The sequence below is a fragment of the Triturus cristatus genome, chromosome 8, assembly GCF_964204655.1.
Source record: "Triturus cristatus chromosome 8, aTriCri1.1, whole genome shotgun sequence".
Lineage (NCBI taxonomy): Eukaryota > Metazoa > Chordata > Amphibia > Caudata > Salamandridae > Triturus > Triturus cristatus.
In genome coordinates this window covers 725,085,834-725,109,924 of record NC_140591.1, presented here as the reverse complement: position 1 = coordinate 725,109,924, position 24,091 = coordinate 725,085,834, and the positions used below count along the sequence as shown (strand labels likewise).

Sequence of the window (24,091 nt, the reverse complement as noted above, 5' to 3'; positions counted from 1 at the left end):
AGTAATGCAAGGCAGCGATTTGCACTGCCTTGCCTTTCTCTAGATACATCAAGCCATACAGAGCCACACAAGGAGGTCCTGCATGGCTTGATGAATTCTCTCAGGTTTTGTGTCGCCTTGTGCCACCTTGCATGGCACTAGGGCAAAGCAAAACCTTAATACATATGGGCCCTTGGAAACATATATCACTGTGTTTCTGCGTGTGCAGCAGGGAATGGAACAAACAGTTTGTGTAGAACCTTTAAAATGTGAAAGAGTAAACTAATTTTTAGGATATTCAGTTTGCTATGTTTCGTAGGAAATCATTACATATGACTTCGAATCAGTCTGCTTCATTTTTTAATGAAGTTTACTGATGGATTGGGCATTTTCTTTATTACAGAAGCTATTACAACCCAGAAATGGTTTATTAGCCCTGCTTATGACTATTATTTTTTCACAATCTGTTTTTACCGTTTTTGCTGTTGTGCAAAAATGTTTATCCAGTGAGATCCCGAGCAAAGTACGGTTGCACTAGTTTCTAGCACCAAAGTATTTGTGCTTTTGTCATAGACGGTTTTAATTCTCATCCCTGAGATCTAACACCTTCAAAGAACAGTTCCTGAATAAAGTATGCCCAAGTTCACACATTACAGGTGTAAACGCCATTGTATCAAGGTTCTTTGATCAATGACCCTGTTTATCTTAGCAGATCTGGCAGCCAGGATAACACATGAAGTCATTCTGCTTGATGAAACAGAAGCAGATGTCATCCGTTCTGACTGGGTGTGTTGAAATGGCAAAAGGTAGAGGCTAGGCATACAGGCACGATTATTTATTTATTTACTCATTTATATTGCGCAGGCGAATCATCCCCAGAGGGATCTCTCGGCGCATGGGAGAGGGGCACTCAATATTAAAAAAGAAGGACAGCTTAGAATAGCCAGGTTTTAAGAAGCTTCTTAAAGCTACGGTAATTCATACAGGCACGGAGCTCATCTGGCAAGGAGTTCCAGTGGGTGGGAGCAAGATAGGAAAAAGCTCTCCCTCCCATCCTGACCTTTCTGACTCTCGAGACACAAAGCAGATTTTGATTGCTTGATCTCAGCAATCGAGTAGGGTGGTACCATTTGAGCTTCCTAGCCAAATAGGAAGGGCCCAGCCCATGGAGAGACTTGTGGACCAGGCATAGCAGTTTAAAAATCGATCTCTTTTTCATTGAAAGCCAGTGGAGCTGATGCAGAAGGGGTGATGAGGGGGTCCGAGCCGGTTTATTGAGAATGAGGCGAGCAAGGAAATTCATAAATTTACATTTGTAGGTTTATGATTATGTATTCCAGTAGATTCAAGAACTCAATAAGCAATACCCCAAATATTTTCAGGAGTATGCCTTAGAGTTGTGATAGTCACAGCTTTGCAGAAGTAATCACATGTGTAAGCATATATGTTATATCCTGCTTATTTAATCATATGTGGTTCAGTTTACCTTTCTCCTAGCTGCTCAGCCAGTGTGAGTGTTGACAGTGGAGTATTGGTGTGGCTGTGATGCTTGGAATGCTTGGGTGCCTGTGTGGATGAGTGGTGACAGTTGGAAGATGGGTTGAGCAGCACTCAGGCTGCTCATGGTGGGGCTGGCGTATCAGGATCACCAGGCTTATGGACTGATGTACATAATTACCTTTCTGCAACTTGAAGTTAATAAAGAAATACTTGAAATACAACTCGGCTACATCTGGTAAGACACAACAGTATACATACGTACATAAGTGTGCGTTATAGAATAAGTTTCCACGTGTAAAAATGCTCAGCTAAAGTGCATTTTCAGAAGTTAACAAGTTTTTTCTTATATATGTTTCACAAATATTTTAGCCAGTTCAGAACACTTTCCCTTACACCCTATATATTTGAGGACCCTGAAGGTTTCCTTCCCATTCTAACCCCGAATAAGGATTTATCTTTCACAATGGCAAATCTATCACTGTAAATAAAGTGGTAAAGGGCCATAGAAGAATGTGAAAATATCCGAAAGAGCGTACGTTAATGAGCATTTTCCAATTTCCCATTGCATTTGTGTCCTAGCCACTCCCCAACCCTGTAAGCAGCATTACTACTGAATTTTCAAAACAGAATTTTTAAATGAAATGAAATACAATATTTAATAAAGCGCACAGCTACTCAAACTAGAGTGTCCTGGCGCATACACAGTGGAGGGAAACAGAGTGGAAAGAAACACAATTATTGGTTAGAAAGCCATGTTTTTACATTCTTTCTAAAAGAGAGTAGGTTTGTGTCAAGTCTCAGGAATTCTGGCATTCTGTTCCACAGTTTGGCACCCAGAAAGCCGAAGGAACTACCGCCAGTGCGAGCAAGGTGAGTTTTGGGAAAAATGGCCAGATTAGTGTTAAAAGAACGCAAAGTTCTAGATGTAAGGTAGTGGTTTACTCGTTTGGTTAAGTACCCGGCTCCTACCCTGTGGAAGGCTTTAAAGAAGATGGTCATGGCTTTGAAGTTAATTTGTTCTTTAATACGAAGCCAGTGAAAGGATTTCAGAATCGGGGTCATACTTGCTCTAGGTTTTGATCTCATAATAGCTCTGGCTGCTGCATTTTGAACCACTTGCAGGTGCTGGGTCAAGGATTTAGGAAGACCAAGGTACAGGCAATTGACATAGTCAAGTTTTGATGTCACAAGAGCCTGCACCACAGTCCTTCTACTCTCCAATGGCAGGAGCGGTAAAAAGAAATGTAGCCTACAAAGTATGCCGAAGCATGCACTGGAAAGATGTTGGATCTGAGAGCGCATCGACAACGATTTGTCAATAATTATCCCAGATTTTTTACTTTCTGACTAACACTTACATTTTCAGTTTACTCAGTGCATCTTAACTGGGAAAGATATATGTCCAAATAAGCAACAACCTACTTACAAAGTACAGGACATCACTTTTCAAAAACAGGGTGTAATGGAGCTTAAGCGTCCCTTTGCTGGTAAAATGTCCAACAGAAAGTATTCGAGATGGAATTGTAACTCAAACAAGCAAGAGTATATTAATTATCAAGTGATCAGTAGTCAATAAACCAATTTATGAATGTGAGTGGAGCTGTAAATGGCGCATTTAAAAACGTTATATATATATCTTGACAAGAGAGCATTCATTGGTCGCCTTACATCTTTGAGAATTTTGTTCTTACAAGTGCCATCCAATTGTTCATTCTGTATATTGCCCAATTACACAAAGCTGCATCTATTCTGTCTTTTTCCAAAGGCAAAATTGGCTAGAGGTATCACCCTGATACACATTATGCATTTTTTAATCTATACCTCCTAGAGGAAATGTCGAATTTCCCTTCCCTTACTTTTTCCTGTTATGGAGGCTTCTAACTCTACAGGGATACAGAAAAAGAAAGACAAACCGAGATAGCTTAAAGTATTAATTAAGAAAAAGTCATTGCATGAGCTTGTTATTATTTCTTTGGGAATTTTGTGCCTCTGTTTAACCCCTTCCCCGCTCATGACGGAACCGTTCCGTCATGAGCCACGGTTGCCGTGTGCTCATGACGGAACGGTTCCGTCATGACAATCCTGTTGGCGGCCGCTCCGCCTGCGCGGTGCTGTTTCCCCGCCTGTGCGGGGCAACAACGCAAATGGGCGGAGTCATGACGGAACCGTTCCGTCATGAGCACAGCTCAACTGTGGCTCATGACGGAGCGGCTCCGTCATGAGCACAGGCCCACCGCGCTGCCCCCCTGCCCCCCCCAGCGCTGCAGCGGAATGTCCGCAGCAGCGAAGGGGTTAAGCAAATATATGTAGGGATACTCCGAAAGAGTTGACAGCTCAGCCTGATAATTAGTGCATGTTTTATTTAAAATATGATAAAATAGTATAAGCAAGTGCTGGTAGAAAATAAAGATTTTATTTTAGCAACATAGCAACAATATTCAAAAAGTACGAAATATAAAAAAAAAATCCCAAAAGGCATTTCAATCACATGAAAGACAGGTGGTATATCAGACCTTGAACTTATGGAGGCTTCTAACTTTAAACATGGGTGACTGAGGGAGACTAAAATTATTTGGTATTCTGTAAAATAAGTTATATTTTTAATCAGCAAGGGCAGATGGATTGTCCCTAATGTGTGTTTTTGCCAACTTGTGCTTCATTGTGGTTTATAAATCCAGTTACTATGCACTTATTCATATATGGACACTTAAAACACCCAATTTCCTCATTTTTTCAAATATTAGTGATCATGTATGTTGCTGAAAATGCAAATTTGCTTTACATTTGCTTCAACTTTATCTTTCTGATGGAGTAAGATTTTTTCAGACGTGCAGACACTATTACAACAACTGATATACAAACAATAGTCTATTAACAAGTAGCATAAAATTCTAACAAATGTCTTTCAAGTTATAAAATTTAGTGCAGAAGTTAATATCATTTCTACATCTTAACAAACTAAAAATACTGGAAATACACAAGAAAAAAAAGAGAAAAACATGCAATTAGGAAAGAGGAAATTGCATTCAAAAACAGAAGTAGACAAGCACATATTATTATACATGCACACGTTTTTTATGATTTTGCCATCTTGCATTGAATTGGATTTATGTGTACAGTTCTAGAAATTCACTCTAGATTGAATTATATGTATCCAACTACCCTTTTTTACATAAAGTAAGAAAGTTTTCAAAACTAAAAAAAATCTAATCAGAATAAGTCTTGAACGCGGTCCTCAATACGTGACTGTTAGAAACTGGGTCTCTGGTTGGCAGAGGTATGTACCCTGTCAAAGTTGGGACCACAATCTTAGTCAGGTAACCTAGATACACACCAAAAGATAGCATGTGCTCACCCGTTGGTAGCTTGGCACAGAGGGGCAGGCTTAACTTAGGAGGCAATGTGTAAAGTATTTGTGCAGCACTTAACACAATAAAACAGTGAAAACACCACACAGAAATATTCCACACCTGGTTAGAAAAATAGAGCTTAATTTGTTGAACACAACAAGACAAAAGCGGCAAAAATCCAATAAGTAAACCAAAGTTATTTGTTTTAAAAGAATATCTACAAATATAGTGCTTAAAAGAATAAAGCACCAACATAAACTAAAAGTTAATCTGTGCCCACCCTCTGGTAGCTTGGCACAGAGCAGCCTAATCTAAAGAGGCAATGTTTAAAGTTTTTGTGCTACACACACACACACACACACACACACACACACGCACGCACACACACACACACACACAGACGCACGCACACACACACACACACACAATGAAAACACCACATAAATACTCCACACAAGTTTAGAATAACAGAGACAAATTTTATGAGTAAAACAAGACCGGAATGACAAAAATCCAAGAAGTAGAAAAGGAGTTTGGAATTTTTAAAGAATAAACCAAAAATACTGCTTAGAGTCACATGGCGCTTTGGGGTTACTTGAGGTCATGCTGGACCGGGGTAAATCCAAAGTTCAGGCCGACCGCTATGGAGGGTAGGCCTGCTGCAGGACACAAGAAGGACCCACTGAAAAAGTACCTTGGATGGCGCAAGTGTGGGCATCAAAAACTCAATGCGTCAGTTCCGATTCACACAGTTTTGTCGAAGCGTCAATATTGACCCTTACAGTCAGGTCCAGCGTCAGCTTTGAACCCCTTACGATGCATTTGGGTCAAGCATCGAAGGCCAATCGTTGTAAAGTCAGCACTGCATTGCTTTTTAAGCAAAATAACCCACTGCAGAACCCACTTCTGGGGCTCAGGCCTGGATTGGCACCTTATGCAAGGGAGAACTCACAGATGGAAGGGTCCAGCAGCAGGGCTGCAGAAAGTCTTTGATGGCCCTGAGACTTCAGAAATAGTGGCCAAGCCAGCAAACCCATGGAGTCACTCTGGGCTCAAGTGAGATGGGTCCAGTCCTTGTCCTCAACAGGGCAGAGATCAGAAGGCAGAATGGCAGCTCAGCAAAGGAGAGAAGCAGTTCCTTCAGAACAGTCAGTCAAGCAGAGTGTCAATCCTTGTGGTACAGCAGTATTTACTCTTGGCAGAGTTCTTCACTGGTCCAGAAGTGTACTGTATTGGTAGGGAAAGAGCCTAAGTATACATACCCAAATGTGTCTTTGAAGTGGGGGGTGACTTCACAAATGCACAGATATCCTTTCATTTCAGCCCTGTCTGTCAGGATTTCTGTGGTGGTAATCAGCCCCTTGTCTGGGACACAGCATCCTGCTAAATCCAACCTTACCACTTATGAGGATTCATCATTACCATTCCAAAGATGTGAAACATGATGCAAATACTCATTACTAAGCGTGAGTTACAGCTTTAAAGTGTTTTAAGGAGTTCCCAATGCTAGCCTATGAGAGGAGTAGGCCTCACAGTAGTGAAAATGAATGTAGCTGTTCGTCACTACCAGGACATGTAAAATGTAAAAGTACATGCCCTACCTTTTAATTACACAGCATCCTGCCCTTAGGGCAGCCTAGAGCCTACCTTAGGGTTGACACGTGTAATAAAAGGAGGGTTTAAGGCTCAGCAAATGGCATTAAATTAGAAGTCAGAGTGGCAGTAAACTGCACACACAGGCCTTGCAATGTCAGGCTTAAGACAGGTGTGAATGGCTACTTGTGTGGGTGGCACAACTAGTGCTGAAGGCCCACTAGTAGCATTTACAAAACAGGCCCTGGGTATATGTTATACAATTTTACAAGGGACTTATAAGTAAACTAGATATAACAATCAGGTATACACCAATGTCACCACGTTTTGGGGAGAAGCACATGTGCTTTAGCACTGGTTAGCAGTGTAAAGTGCTCAGAGTCCTAAGTCAACATAAAGATACAACAAAAACTGGAGGTAAGCAGGTAAAAAATTGGAGGAACACCATCCTAAGGAAAACCGGTCTAACTGATTTTTTTTGTTGAATTCCATAACCATAGTATTACTCTTATAGCTATTAAAATAACTGTCATTAGAAAAACTGCTTCTAGAGGAGAGATGCTACATTTGTTTGTAAATTACACGGTCCTTTACCAGCCTAATTATTTAGAACAGTGCTTTCCAGGCTTTTTAGACCCAGTTTTAGAACGACAAGCATTTGCGAACCATCTAGCTACAATAGATATGAGGTGGGAGATTTTTTTAATGAAACTAATGCATCATGTGGGAGTGCACTGTCATTTACAGACAGCACATTTTCCATTGAAAGTGCCCCTAAATGTGTATAAGCATATAGTTTGATTGATATTTATTGCACACAAATGATATTGTGTCTAAATCAGGTTTCAGTGAATATTTATCATTTGTGAATCATCAAGTAAAGTGTCTCGATTTAATTGCATCCCTATTAAAATCTTTTTTCAATCACACCTGAGAATTACCAAAAAACCGCGCCATTTTTGCTTTCCTAACTGTTGAATGTGTACCGTTTAATTACCGGTATTTGCATTATTTGGTGTGTTACAAAAATTACATCATACAGTCTTTCCTTTCACACTCTCTGTACTCAACAAGATTATCACATAATTTGGTTACTGTTCTTTGGCTGACTGGCAAGTGAGAGGAGTTTGTAAACCTCAATTCCCATATTTAAAAACATAAGCAGCAGTCTTTCAGAAGACATAGTCTGACATTTGACCTCTGTCTTTTAAGTGCAGCAAATGCAAGAAGATAACTACGAAATTTAAAGGCATCTTTATTTATTGCTATAAACATACAATTATTTTTCCTTCTTAGAAGACCAACATGTTGTGTCGCCCAGTCGCCCACAGCAGTGCATTAGGACCACTTATTGCATCAGTTCATCATTTGTTTATCACAAAAAAAATCACATTCCTAAAACTACATTAAATCATTGTAAAACCATTCATCATAGGAGGAAATGTAAAAAAGAGCTAAAATATTAGCCTTCAAAATGCATATCCATTAAATCTTGGAGCTCAGGAATGAAATACTATTGTCTACTGATTGATCAGAGAAAAACCAACCACGAGTAGAATTTCAGTTACCCATAGTGGTGTTCAATATGAATGTGCCATTTGAGGCTTCTTAAAACAAGATTTTATATATTGAATGTTTAAATATGTCATCATTTTTTTTTCAATCTGGGAAGAATATTAATTGAATAAATCCTGAGAAAGGTGCTGTTATACTTTTACTCCACTGAAAAGAGTACACAAAGTACCTTTTCATGATCCATTAGCGCCGATCAAATTTTACATTAAAAAATCATTCATATTTGTATGGTGACATGAATTAATGGTTATGTATTTTGAAATGTAATATTTTAGCTTAATTTTACATTTCTTCTAACTTATGAATGATGAATGGTTTTATGTACTTTTAGGAATGTAATTTTTTTGTAGTAAAATATAATGAATTGGTGCAATTATTGTAATAAATATCTGTAATTTAATTTTAATTAGTTGGGTGATTGCACAGTGTTTAAAGAATATACAATATATGAGTGTAAGAGTTTATAAATGATTGTGTGACTGTTACGAGTGAGTACAGTTACCTGGGGTAAGTCGTTTTTATTCCTTGATAGTAATAACCTGTGCCCTTTGTGTTGAGGGGTTGCTCTCATCGATTTATGGAGCTACGGTTGCTCTTATCGATTTATGGAGCTACGATAAGAGACAGCCTGGCCAGGCTTGCATGTGCGCACCATCCCAGAAAAACAACAGAGGGCCCTACAATCAATGGGAAGTAGAGTCCATGTGCTTGCAGTTTTTTTTTATTAGAGACAACGCTGATCACTGGATCCACATGGCTAAGAAAGGCTGGGCATGATCTCCGCTGCAAATTTGTTTTTTTAGAAAGATGACATCCATGATGGCTGCAGCACCAGGGGGTACTTTGTTTTTAATTACTTTATCAACTCATTGATTGTGACCATAGCAACACAAGTCAGTCCCATGCCTGACCGTATGCTTTAAATTGCCTGCCCAATATACAGGACTACAAGAGCAACCCTTGAACCCATGGAAACCAGGGTATAAACTCACATATAGCCAACAATGGCTCGTTGGTGTCATGTGAAGAAGAAACTAAACAATTAGGAGGCTAGATATCCTCATGGAATACATGCAGCATTGAGGTTAAATTAAGGATAACGAAACACATGCAATCACCTTAATCATAATTACAAATAAACTTTTATCTCTAGAATGATCCACAGTAAAACATACGGATGAAGCACTTTGCAATGTGTTCCCAGGGCCAAATCCAAAATGGTATGAGTACAGACAAATCTAATTAAACATCAAAACCAGCAAGTGGCTTGGTAATGCTGGCACAGAAACCTTTTTGTTTAATATTTCAGTTAAACCCCTAACTTACAAAAGGGGTCTCCAACTCCGCACCAAAATCTTCTTCTCTGCAATGCATCTTTGCCACCATTTTAGAATGAAGCATCAATAAAAAACATCTCAATAGACATCATCAATTTAGTATTTTATTTCAGTCACTCATGAGAGTTTTAGATCAGTTCAAAAACCTTTATTTATCAATAAGAGTTTAGTATTTATTTTGTCTTTTTACCTAAATTAGAAAATCAGATACATCTGTTTTGCAGAAATATCAAGAAAAGTCATAGAATCAATTAAGTATATTACATCATGCTCCATAAAGGAAATTAGTCCCTATTCTTCTCTAAGTTGATTGTTATCTACCATAACCCATAAAGAGTTATTTTGCAAAAGAGTCTGATTTAAAGAAGCATTGGAATAGAATCAGATTGAAGCCGAACTCCTCATGAAGAGTAGTTCCAGAAACTCATCTGAGTCTCTTCTCTCAAAGCAGCATCAGAAAGCAGTCACAGTAACAACTGTTCAAAGTTAAGCTAAGAAAATAGTCACAGCAGTAGCCATAACTGTTAAAGAAAGTAGACACCCAAAAAGTAGTAGACGACAGAGATCACCGTCAGCAGTAGTTTACTGCGAATAGGGTCAAAAGTCCTACGGGGAAAAGGAATGGCCGCAGAAGAATGGCCTGGACCAGACCGGACTGCACTGCCTTAATTCTTACCTGAAACACATACATTATAAAACATAAAACATATGTAACAATCAATACTGGTGTTAGGTCATCTTAAGCCAATAATGAAAGATCATCTGATGGTTTGCTGCTTCTTCCTTCATTCCTATGGTAAACGTACAATGTGGGCAAGGTGCTATTTACAAGTGTCAACTTAGTTACTAAATATTCATGCACTCTAAACTATTAGTTATTCAGTATTCCACTGTGTAACAATTAACTTTTCTAATGGCAGAAACATTCTAGTCGTAACCTACGATATTAAGTTATGGGATTCACGTCTTCATGTAAACATTATTGTTTTATTACACTATTCAGCATTCGGCATTGTGAATATGTGGCAGCTAGAAAGCAAACTAGATATGATGAGAAGATGTAGCTTAGGAAAAGAAGAAAGACATTTTTTCAGTCAGCACATTCTACAGCGATGATTTATTTAAACAAGTCAAGTGGGAATCATTTAGCAAATCATATTCCATAGTCCAGCATTTCCTAAAAGCATTTATTTATTAAAGAAGAAAATAACTGAGAGGTAGAAAATGGAAGAGTGTAATTATGATAGAAATAAGTGCTTACTGCAAAAACCATGCTACACATCATTTTTCACATTTAAGAAAAGGCACAATTTCCAGTGTTTCATTTTATTAAGCTTTTTTGTGTTAATGTCTCATGTAAATTATGCGTTTTATTTTCTGCTCTGCCAGTAACAAACAAATTCATAGAATACATAGGCTAATGCATGGATAAAAGTTCGACAAACTCAAGTTTGTTTGTAATCCATGTCCACGACTTTTCAGCCCTTACATGCAATACAAGGGTCTCATCAGGACTAGAAAATAGGATACATCTGTAAACCCTGTAATAAAAGAGTTAGTACAAAAAGAGAGGAAGAGAAAGCAGAATGTAGATTGAGCATGCACATCTATGTGTAAAAAATAAAATTAGGTACTCATTTAGGGGAGTAACCCCTGAGTGTTTGCGTTAATTCCCCGGGGCCCTGATAACAAAAAATGTAGGCAAATCACTCCAACTATAAGGAGTCAAGGATCAAATCAGACACTGACAGTGCTCACGCTGTGTTAGCTCCTGCATTGTTAGGAGCATTGCTTTCGTGTAGCCTGCTCCCTATGGTTGGAGCATTTTGCCTACATTTTATGCTACGGGGACCCCAGGGAATTAGCGCAAACACTCAGGGTCTACTCCTCTGAGTGAGTACCTTATTTTATGGCACATAGGTGAGCATTCGCATCCTGCCTCTTCACATTCTGCCCCCCCCCCCCCCCCATATTCTCCCTTTTTGGCTAACCCTTTTATTTCAGGGTTTACAGATGTATCCTATTTCCTAGTCCTGATGAGACCCTTGGATTGCATGTAAGGGTTGAAATGTCGTCGACATGGATAAGAAACAAACTTGAGTTTGTTGACCTTTTATCCATGCAGAAGCTTCTGAATTCTATGAAGGTATTTTTTACCAAGTCAATAGCTGGTTTTGATGTTTAATGTGTTATGGCTTTGGCACTGGGGATACATTGCACTGTGCTTCATCTGTATGTTTCTCTGTGGATTATACTAGAGATAAAAGTTTATTTGTAATCATGATTAAGTTGGTTTGATGTGTTTAATTATCCTTAATTTACCCTCAATGCTGCATGTATTGCATGCAGTTATCTAGCTTCTTAATTGATTATTTTCTTCTTCAAATGACACAATTAAAATCACTGTTGCCTATATGTGATTAAATTGCCTAGAGGCATGTAGTGTGCCAGCTTGGTTTTGACTTCATAAAACCAGAGAAGCTCTATTTATGTGTGAAAAATACATTTTAGTCCAGTGATGTGGACTCCTGCACTAAAATGCGTTCGCCTAACCTCTGATGTGTGGTGTTTGACAGGGCTTAAAACAGAGTGGCAAGTTTCTGAGCTTCTCTGTCTGTAGCTCATGAGCTAACTCTCAGTTATCGGATTAATGGACTTACTGTAGACAGTGCGAAAACAAAGTTTATCACATCTCTGTTCTGCTTATCAGCACACATTCAGGGACAAAGTTTTCAATAGTGCAGCAGGTGCAGCGGCACCAGGGCCCAGGAGCTGCAGGGGACCAGTGAACCCGCATTATGTCTATACCTAACTACCCATCCCCAGACAGAAGGCTCATTCTCTTGCTGCGCCACTGCGCAAATTGTTGCCCTTAACCGTGGAGTGAAACACACAGAACATGGAAACACCTCCTCAACAAGCTAATGAAAATTAAATGTACACAGTGCACATTATCTCAATGGGAATAGTGTTCAGTGGAGGTCTTACTGTGATTTTTAAATGGAGACTAGAGAGGAAAGGGTAGGGTGTGAAGGAAATGTGTAAAGTCTAAGGGCCTCAAGTATAAGGACCTCAGTTACAAGCCCATTGCGCCATCAGCACAATGGGCTTGCCCCTATATACAATGACATTTAAAGGCACCCTGCGTGACTTTTCATGGCCTTGTAAATATGGGCAAATTTCACACATTTCCATGCATGAAAGGGGCGTTCCATGGGTGTTACCACGAAACATCCATGGAACCTGACACATTCCCAGATTTACAACATTTTGTGTAAAGCTGGAAATACGTCAGAATACTACGCCTCCCAGGGGCGGCGTAGAAGTGGTGCAACAAGGAGAAATACTTTTATTTCTCCTCGTTTTTTTGCAGCTCGCATCAAAAGAGAAAAATGCCAACAATGATTGTTTTTGTGCAGGAAGGTGTGCCTTCCTGCACAAAAACAATCATCTCCACAATGCAGGCACCCTTGCAGGGGAGAAGGACAGGAATGCGCAATATCTTGTACATAAGGCGCATTCCTGCTCTTTCATTTTGACGCACGGCAGCGCAGCAGGACGGCTAGGTGTGCTGCCGTGCATCAACATATAGTACACGAGGGTCTAAAAGGTGTAACTGTTCTCACTTGATGAGATGTGTTATTTTTAATTATATGAAAAATTATTCTAACAGTGTTTTATGAAGAATTTAGAATAAGAATGAATATATTTGATATCAAATGCTGTTGAAAAGAAGAGACCTTTGTGCATATAGAGTATTTATTATACCCATGAAGCACATTAGAAGCAACATTAAGTGAGGCAGCATGTTTTGGTAGGCACACTTATCCTGTCCCTTGTTATGAGGGGTAGCTCTTCTGTTTTTGGACGCATCATAGAACAGTGTTCATGAAATGACATCTGTCAAATATTCTGCTTGGATGTGGTTTAGTAACGTTTAATTTTTTTTTTTTTATCTGACAAAAAAGAATCATTTTAATTCTCTGTTCTTCAAGCAGATCTAGCTTAGATATGCACAGTGGCCTAGCTGGGACAGCACGAGCTCTAGCACAAGCACAGATGTTGGACTCACTTTCCCTGATTTGGTAGGAAAACACAACCACTAATAGGGATCAAATGGGTCCATCACACCCTTGGCCCCGGTGTCACTGCACCTGCTGTGCTATGGTTATCTACGTCCCTGTATAGGTAGGCAATCTGTTTTGGCAGCTGCTTTCAATAACAGCTGTCAATAATGCTCATCTCAAAGATCCTGTAGCTGGGCAGCCCATATTTCAATTGGTTTAGTGCAGCAGGTGCAGTGACACTGGGGCCCAGAGTCCCGAGGAGCCTCCTGAACCCTGATTATTGCAATATATTATATTTCAAGCTGCAGCTTGAACTTCCTTGCACTATGGTCCAAGACAAACAACACAGCAGTGTGTTGTTCCCACACTACTTGTATTCACCATTCGGACTTGAACTCATGTTTGCATCCAAATCAGGATTGTCGCAACTCTTGTTAAGAAAATCGCTTTTGTATTGTATTGTAATTGCATTTATATAGCGCTTACTACCCCTGATGAAGTGTCGAAGCGCTTTTTCAGCGAGTTGCCACAAGCAAGTACCCCAGGTTTTCAGAATGTTTTGTGTAGTCCAGGGAGGGTAAGATCTGCACTTAACTCCGAAACAAAATGAATAGTTCAGTGTAAATGACAAAACAATAACACCGAAAAATACTTTAAAAGTGACAAAGGCCTTATGTACTATTGCCATTTGCAAACCAGGGAAGTGCAATTTGCACACAGACTGGTTTGCAAATGGGAATGCAGTTTGCGATGCAACCCATGTACTAATAGGACACACCGCAAATTTTACGTTTGCAGGCAGTCGCAAAATGACCTGACTGATGAAGATTAATTAGGCAGGTCGCAGTTTGCAACCCACTATGTTTGGCTGCAAATGCAGTGATGCAGGCCTACAAGGACACCATATTTACATCCCTGCCTTTGCATTCTAAAAGGGGAACCGCTTTTTAAAAACAGCAAGTGTCCATTCCAGGGACCGATGCTGCTTGTAATAAAACTTCCCATTTGGGATGGCATTTAGGAGAGCAGGTAGTAGTCACCAGGACCACTTCCAGCTCCAGGGTCGGTGGCCTATATGGCAATCAGGCAGTGCCCGATGCGCTGGTCTGATAGATGACTGCGTGGGCCATTTCTGTAGCAGTTGTGGGCCTGTTTTTTGGCCAGGTGGGCCGGTTTTTACTGTTGAGTTCACTGACAGGACCACTTTTTTAGCTATCTGGTTTGCTGACGGGAGCCACTTTTATTTTAGTGCCCGGCCCTATTTTTTTCCCCCAGTCCGACCCTGACTATCTCCCTTACTAAGGGGCATATCTACAAGGACGGCGATAAATAGATGCAAAGCGCGCTTAGCGCTTATCTATTTATCTCTGTCTATCTCTTGATTATGTCGCCCTGTTAGCGCGCTATTTACAACGCGTTTCCCCAGGGCAATATAATTACCAGCGATAGCGGGGAGATCGCCGTTTTGCAGGGAACATCGCTGGTTTTCCAGCGATGTTCCCTGCAAAACAGCGATAGCCTTGCTGATATGACCCACATGCTCGTATCAGCACAATCCACCCCCATTATAGGTATGCCTAAGTCTGCATTTTAGCAGACGTTAGTTTTTGGAGAAAATAGCGGTTTTCTCCAAAAACTAACGTGTGCTAAAATGCTGGGGCAGCCTTGTAAATATCGCGATGTGGACATCAGCAATATTTACAAGGTTGTCCTGCCCAGTGACGCCTACTTTGCATCTCATTAGAGATGCAAAGGGAGGCGTTGGGTAAAAGGGTGCTAATATGCGCTAATGCATGTTAGCACCCTCTTGTTAATAGGGCGATATTTTTATCTCCGCTTTTTTGGCTTTAAAAGCCAAAAAACCGGAGATAAAGCCCTTGTAAATATACCCCTAAGTCTGCTGCCACACTTCCCAAAGGAGAAGAGGTCCCATCAGGACAGCTTTCCTTTTGTGAATCTAATACCACCCCCTTTGAAGTGTTGGTATCTGATCAATGATTTGCAACCACAGTTATGCTTGCAAACCATGGATACATTCCTCTCCGAAGCACTGATTAGTAATGTTGGGGCTGCAAAAGCCCTGACTTCTCTGACTTGTAAAAAGGCTTATGTGAATAGTAAAAAGGTATTTTCCAGTCGCAAACCATGTCATTTTATTAATTGCTGGCGTTGTGACTGCAAAATACTTGTTTTGCATCAGGCCTATGGTTCCCCAAGTTCTCCTTTAAAATTAACATTGATATTGTGTAATAGTCGCCTTTTGATGGTACCAGTTTTGTCAGAGACCTTTGTCATGCAATAAAAGCAGTATTGCCGCAGCGCAATATTAAACCAAGTCCTGAATGTCTGGACCTATGTTTCATTGATAACAATTGCCCAGAAGACCAAATAACACTCTGGCAACGCAAGAACTGACACTATAAATAAACTCCTGATGGTGATTTGTTATTAAATGAGAATTACAATGCTGAAAGTTGCTTTCAAGGAAGAAATTCTGTGTCAGAGGCTCACATCTCTGTGCTGCCCAGCTGCCCAACCTGAGGACTTGTCCATGAATTACCAAGCTCAGGCGGCCATATTTCCAACACTGTGAATGGCAGGCTCTGACTCTTTTTTCATGTATCTGAAGTTGTGTCGCTATCTTTTCACTAAGGGGTGTCTTGCTTGTCTCGTTTGTCTTCTCACAGATGCCATGCTCCTGGTAGCGGAGAGGTTAGAAGGCCCATTCAACATTGAGTCGGTCATGGATCCCATTGATGTCAAGATTTCCGAAGCCATAATGAACATGCAAGAAAACAGCATACAGGTGTCAGCCAAGGTAACCCGACAACAACTCATTACCCACCTGTGAGATGATAGAGGGTGAAACAGCAAAGTTGTTGACAACATTGGACCCACACAATGCAGACAAAACTGTTTTGTAGATGAGTACAGTTTGATCAACTCAAATGCATTAGAAACACTTTTCTGCATGGGTTTTAAAACTTTTGGAATAAAAAAAAGCTATCTTCCAGCTTTATATGTTTAAAACACTGCCACATTCGACAACCAACTAAAAAATGTTATGCTGTCATAGATTGTTTGTAAACTACTATGTTAGTAGGGCATTTTCCATGCAGTAAATAATTGTGTGGCAGTTCAAACATGTACCCCAAAATAATATGTTTGGAGGGAAAATTTAAATGGATGCCAGAAGGGATGATTACTAGACAAAAAGGATCCAGGAGCCAGGAACCAAAGCACTGCAGGACAAGAGTGTTCACGGTCTGGGGTTGCAAATTCAACTTGGGTTACTCGGTGCCGCTGGCGAAGGAGGTCTACATTGACACTTAGGCTTTCATTATCAGTGGGCCGATAAATTCTGATATGTGTAGCAACTCCCGTTACTGCACAGTTTGGATTTATAGGTTTTGTGAGAAATATGAACGGGTCAAAGCTGGAGATATTTATCACAGGGAAAATACCAGTTTTTCGCAGAACATGAGGATTGTGGCGAGGTTACCACCCAAAAGACCATGTTATTCCCAAATGCTTGAGATGGGCGAAAATGATCTCTCCTGAGAATTACAGACCACCTTTTTTTTAATCGCATCTGATAGGGATAGGTGACGTTACAACCCATGCCATTACCCCGCATGCCATTGCAACGCAAAACTTTACCCCGACTTTCTGTCGGGGGGCGCTGGAAGTTGGAATAGTTTAATTTACTATTCCAACTCTAGTGTGTGCAACAGTACAGAAGGTGTTGGAGCTAAGTCCAACACCTTCTACCCACTGCTACACACCTTTTGCGTTGCAGCGGCATACGGGGTAATGGCATGCATTGTACCGCTTGCGGTGTAACTGCTGTTTCCCATCTGATAGTGGCCAACTTGTAATGAGGGCCTTAGATTTTGGGTGGGAAACTCTCTTCAATGCCAGCTAGCTGTTGCATATTGCATGTATTTATGCCACTGGAAAAGCTTTTTAGATGAAATTTAGGTTGTAGTCATGTCACTTCAGTTTGTCATATCCCCCACACAGTTGACATGTGGTGCACCTAAGAGATATTCTTCTGCAGGTCTGTACTGTGAGCTTTCACAATATGTGCTTGCATTGCATTACGCGGGGATGATAAGCCAAAGGGTATAACCAGGTAGGCTAACCTGAGTGGTTATCGTCCCTCGGGGAAGCATGCAGAGGTAGCACAACATGACCAGTCAAATTAGGAAGGGCAAAGGTCCTCTGCTTTATCACACTGATGCATAGGGAAGTGATTGGGACAGCCTTTCCAGAGATCAATGCACTCCAGCTCCAGTGGACCGGCCTATCTCTCAGGCTTTGGCCTTTGTGATCCGAGCAGTTACCACTAGTTACAGAAAAGACATTGGTGTTTGAAGGACACCTCAGCTAATAAGCTTTCTGTTGCTTACCCTTATCATTCACTTCATGTTATTGTATTGTGTAGTCAGGTGCATGCTTTCTTTAGATCTGATGTACTTCATCTCACTTTATTCAACATTTACATGAAATGCAATTCGAATCATTAATATATGTTGTGCTGTAGACATTTGTTTGGAGCTTACTTGAACAAAGTCTTACTCTGCTCGATTGAGAACTGTTCTGAATCTAAACAAAAAAGCAAAACGCACACTTGACATCACAAATCTGCTTGGTTCTGCCCGTGCTTGGTATACTTTGATACATACTGACTTCTCCATAACACATGTTGGTTTAGCAAATACTAAGTAAGGTAATTTAGTTCAACAATGCCTAGCTACATAAAGAATTCTGTGCAATAAATATGTGGCCAAATTGCTGAGTTCTAGAAGTGAACTTGTACAAAATGATTTCTATATCATAGTGAAACTGTCAATTTACAGATACCTCTTTTATTTAGCAATAAGATGTTCAGCAGTATTGTATTCTGCCCTAAGTACCATCAACATGATTTATAAAAGGTGATGTGTTACAAATTAGCAACATTTTTTTAAAACAATCACAAAAAGACTCAGTGCAGGAAATTTGATGGGTAAACTATGTAGGACTGATTTCACAATTTTTCACCATGACGGAGCATACAGACTCCCTAAACAGAAGAGTCCACAGAGGCAAACAGGCTTCACTAATGGTGACCGTAGCTCAACTTTGGTAGTTTGAGCAGCCAGGTAGTCTTTGGAGATAATCGACTCAATAACATTACACTTAAATAAATAGAGAACATGGGGGCATATTAGCAAGGGCTGGCAATATAATTATCGGCGCTTTAGCGTCCGTTTTTGGGCGAAAAGCGGCGATAATTATATCGCAATATCATCATCGATACGCTAGCGCGTGTTTCCTTGATGTAGAGCCCGTTTTTTCACAGCCTCGCCTCGCATCGCTAATGAGATGCAAAAGAGGCGTGGCTGTGAAAACAACACATGTTAATATCGTGAAGGCAGCTTCGCGATATTAACAAGAAGGTGCAGCGATAAAAAAAATCGTGGCACCTCAGCCTTAACTCAGGAATTTAACACCTGTTAAATTCCTGACTAAGGCATACTTTTAATGGGATATGGATTATGCTGATAGGATCACAGGGTCCTATCAGCAATGTTATCGCTGTTTTCAATGGAACATCGCTGGAAAACCAGCGATGTTCCATTGAAAACACCGCTATCGCTGAAATATGATCGCCATAGTGCTATACGTTGTAAATATAGCGTTATCATGGCGATAATATTCAGCGATAGCTGGCGATAATTTTTCTATCGCTATGAACGGCCAGCGATAATTATCGCTGCCCGTTGATAATATGCCCCCTTAGAACCTGATTTAAAGTTTGGTGAAATGAGTACAGGGATGGTTCTCAGCCTGACAAACTTAGAGATGACAGTCAGGCCTGCTCTCATCTCTACATATTGAAAATAATCCCCATTACAGCGATTCCTTTTGATGTACTAAAATTTGCTGTATATCCACCTCTGGTTTTGGCGACCATACAACAAACTTTTGACAGTTGTTTTGTTTTAAAAAAACAAACTCCTAAAATGAGAGTTTGTTTTCGAAAAACAGAAAACTATTTTTCCCCACACCTCCCAGGGGGTGGGTGCCATTTTTTTTCTTGTTCCTAACTACTAGGTTTTTCTGGTGGTTATGGACAGAAAAAAGGCATTACACCAACAACCCTAAATAGGGCTAATGGTAATGTCCTTCCTCTAATAGGCCCTACTTTGCTGGAAAGTATTAATCGACAGAGCCAATGAGGGCTCCATTGGGGAAATACTGAAGTTCACTTGTCTCTAAATGAGGAGGACAGACTGAGGCTTTAGCAGCCAGGATACTCCATTACATTTGCGATGAAGCACACTGTCCTCAAAACTCTAAATCTGTCCCTTAACAACTAGAAGGTTCACACCAGATCTAAGTAAAAGGAAAATAATTTAATAAGGTAATAAAACAAAATAGATGAATCTGTGAGAAAGGTTAGAGACAATGAACAGTTCTCCGGAGAAATGACTGAGGCTTGGGCATTTCATGTAGGTGACTTGCAACTTCACCCCACTGAACTTAAGGTGGAGATTGGGTCATGTTAATATTTATAACTTTGCTGTTAAAAATTTTAGGATATGATATTAGGTATACAGTGTGGGAGCCTTTGGTTAATCCTAGATATCGGTGATGAAAATCACCCACTGCTGCATTGGGACAAAATCAGGCAGGTTGCCAGGTATTGGAACCAGATCTGATGCAGCAGTTGATCCTGTATTTGATGTTAGTGAATATATTTTGCAGCAATTAAAAAGCTCTGAGTAGTACGAGATGGCAATGCTATTCAACAGGTAACATTTTGGTTGATCCAGCACCCATAAATACAGATATTTTACCCAACAAAAATTCAGAATGCCCATCAAAAAAGGTTTCCGGGTGAATGGTAATAGTAAGCAGTTTTTAGATGCTGGTATCCTCTGGTCTGACTGATCCTTGAGGCTGTGTTCCTGCTTCAAATTAGTTGGAAGGGCCCACTTCAAATTAGTTGGGAGGGGAGGGCCCACCCACAGCGATGCCTACCTGCAATTCCTCCAATTATCACACCAGTTAACTGAGATTTCTTCACCTGGTGCAAATATCAGGCAATCTCCTGCCCCACAACATTATTATCCAGATGGTCCTGTTCTGGTCATGTTCAGAGAACTGACTCTTTTATTTCTTGGATCACTTATGTTGAGCAAAAGATTCAAATTGCGAGTTAGGAACAGATTTTCCAGTTCTCATCAAGTGGGTAGCAGGGATTCCTTTTGGTACCACAGAAAAGAAAGCCAGTCTTGGCTCTAACAGTGTTCTGAAGATCCAGTAGATCAAGAATGAACTCCTAAAGGGTAGATGTAGATTTTCATCCGTAGATTCCCTTAACCAAATTCTTAGAAAGTTCACCCTAACCCCACCCCAATCTTTCATACAGTGTAATGTATTTCCTGCTCAGGAACAGAACGGTGTTGCACGTAGAATCTCAAGGAGTCCCTTGCAGACAAAATATACCATTACAGATGCTCCTCTATGAAGAAAGAACTCTCTTGCTCCTCAACTTCATCCACAGCCGAATAGTTCAATCAAAACCACTGTAGAGGCACTTCAAATGAAGATGTCACTTTCAGCCCCCACCACTTCTCACTTCGCTTTTTGTATAGTTTTTATTCTCTTCAGACCAAATCAGGAAATTACTGTAATATTGTACCCCGGGCCAATAAGGCAATTTAATTCCTATTTATTATTTAGTGAAAAGTAAAAAAGATAACCAAAAGCTGTCTTCAAATGTGTATGTTTCAAACAAAACTACATTAATGTTAGTACTGTAATAATACCATTGTCCTACTAGCAAAATATATTGAGTAATTGGTCACAGTAATAGTTTAGAGAAATAAACTCCATTGGAACCTGTGCAGAGCACAAGAGGCAACAACTGGTGAGGAGAAATTATGCTACTCAACAGCCGACACGTTACACTTATGTAACTGGTCTCAAATGGGCCAGAATTTCACGTCTTCTGTCATTCATTCAAATTTACTTCTCATACTGTCGGGTCTAGCCTGCACTAAGATTGGAAAAGCAAAAAGTGCTTAGAAGAGGACATTGGCCGAAATCCTGAACAGCATTCTTCCGACTATAGCAGAGGTTGAAATGGAAGTGATCCGGGACAATATAAAAGTGAAACACCTTAGATAGTCAGAATTCCTCACACTTACTGGCATGAGCATGGATGATTTTCAATCTGACATTAAAACAGATCAAGTCAAATTCAAGGAATTATTAATGTTCAATTTTCTAACAACATCTGCCAAGGAAACTATTGAAATTACATAAAAAGAGTTATCCCTTTGTGCAAAGACTCCAATCTATCTATTTCTATCAATGTGAACATCAGGACAAATTTCTATTGAATTTCAAAGCTATTTGTACAAAGAAATAATTGCTTTTCTAAATGACATGCTATAAATGTTGGGTTTACTAAGAAGAGTACATGAGGCAGAATAGTCTGCTGAGCCAATTATTCACATTGGCTGAGCAATACCCAATTTTAGCTGCTGGTTCAGGCTGATGAGGCAGAGTGGCATCAGTAGTGAAGTTATTTCTGTGCTGGACACTCTTCCACTCTCCTTAAACTGATTTAACTCTATATTCTATATAAAAACCAATCTGAATACTATAAACAATGATGTTCGTAGATTAGAGTCATGAACAATTTTGTGCTTCTATGTTGAAGTTGGTTGAGATGTAAAGAAAAAATAAAACGCAAATTCTAATATCTTCATTCAGAGAATCACAATCTATGGAGAGTTATACTCTAGAACAGAACTGAGGGACATATTTAAAAGCCCCTGTCACCACAGGAACGTTACTTTAAGTGACGTTCCTGTGGTGATATGTGCTTCACCTTATTTACAAGGCAGCATTAAGCCACTTATCGTGGCTTAATGCTGCCTTGTAAATAAGGCCCCCTTTCACGCTATACTTAGCGTGAAAGGGGTGGGCAATGGGTGTTATGGTGGGCGTTCCACCGCAACACCAATTGATTTTGACGATGCCCCCAATCTACAAGGGCAGTGTAAATAGGAGGAAGCACCAAAATTAAGACCAGGGAAAACCTGGTCTTAAACAGGCACAATGAGGAGAAATGTTTAATTTCTCCTCGTTTTTGCTATTTTCATGTGTGCTGCGTTGTGCAGCACACATAGAAACAGCGAAAGGCCTTTGATTATTTATGTGCAGGAAGGTGTTCCTTCCTGCACATATACAATCAATACAAAAAGTGACGTTTTGCATCTTCTATGTGTGCTGCATTAAGCAGAACACATAGAAGTTTCAAATGCCATTTAAAGATTGTTTATGTGCAGGAAGGAACACCTTCCTGCACATAAACAATCGTCCCCTCAATGCAGACACCCTTGCACTATGGTGAAAGGATGTCTGCACTGGCGCTAGGCAGCTAAAATTTGCGCCAGCGCAGGGGGAAATGCAGGGCTGCTCCAAATTGTTGTATATATGGTGCAGCCCTGCATTTAAAAAGTGGCTCCCCCACTTTTCTAGTAAATATGCCCCTTAGTTGCTCGATCTATTGGTACTACATTTAAGTTTTGGGCAGAACAGAGAGTCTAAGAAGGAGGTCTTTCAAAATGTCATGCAAAATGCTTTGTAAACCAACAATCAATGTAAATTGGCAATATTTACTACATTCACAGATCGTACTCCATGCTCAACAAAAGACTGTAGGAGAACTTTTATTGTCAAGCTATATTATTCCTGTAGAGAAAAAAAGGTTTGTGAGCCTATGCAATAATTTGACAGTCTTGAGGAGTATGGTGTTGTGCTTTTAATTTGACACATTAGGACACACCTAAATCCTGCACTCCCGAGAGGAGGCAAATGCACTGCTGCACCTTTAAATAACATGTAAACCAGCACTCCAAAAAAAACGAGGCGATAAAACAAGACCCAGCACTCTCTTAAGGCGAGACAAGAAACCAAATTCAGGTGTAATTAAAGTGACACACACATATTAACTGATTCAATACTTTGAAAAGGAAGGCAAAATATATCAGTTAATACAGACTCCAAAATATCAAGTAACTCAAGCACAAAACCAGAATAACATGTAACATTTATTAATGTAGCAAAGGAACTTAGAAATCATATAAACAAAGTAAGTAATGCCTCACCGATCGTTCACTCGAAATCCTTGCCAACTCAAGCTGGGGAGCCCGTTGACAGCCAGACAAGACTCGCGATCGGGACTCAAATCCAGATTCTTCTTGTGACGGCAAGTCTACCCCACAAGTAAGCTCCAATCTGCCTGTCAAAATTCTCCACCTTTAATACTGTTTACTCAACGTGAGGCGAAGGTTCTAGAAACCTCGCACACTTTCTTCTGTTACGAAAAACCAAACTGACCGCACTTGTCTGTGTCAAGATCAAGACAGAAGCTGGCCAGGCCCCTGTATTTTGACTCCGAGACAGAGCTGTACATTACACACATTCCCTTAAAGGTACCAAGCAGTTATCCCACACAACATGTTCCAGTTCACTCGGATCGGTGAGGAGCGAAAACAAGTGAAGAGCCAAAACATCCCCTCCCCACTTTGCAGCTTTGTGCGAGCATAGAAAATGAAGTCTGTTACACGAGATTAAGTCAGCACAGAAAACGGAGTCAGTTATGCAAAATGGAGTCAATGGT

The 24,091-nt window shown here is 40.2% G+C and overlaps 1 protein-coding gene across 2 annotated transcripts in view; it reads left to right on the top strand.

The window, feature by feature from the left end:
• Positions 1–24,091, top strand: part of GPC6 (glypican 6) — a 3,429,025-nt gene that overhangs the window by 2,889,342 nt on the left and 515,592 nt on the right. For both annotated transcript variants that reach the window (XM_085622132.1, XM_085622131.1), the window contains exon 5: positions 16,089–16,219. In XM_085622132.1, the coding sequence (XP_085478258.1) occupies positions 16,089–16,219 (131 nt within the window). The remainder of the gene's footprint in view (positions 1–16,088; positions 16,220–24,091) is intronic.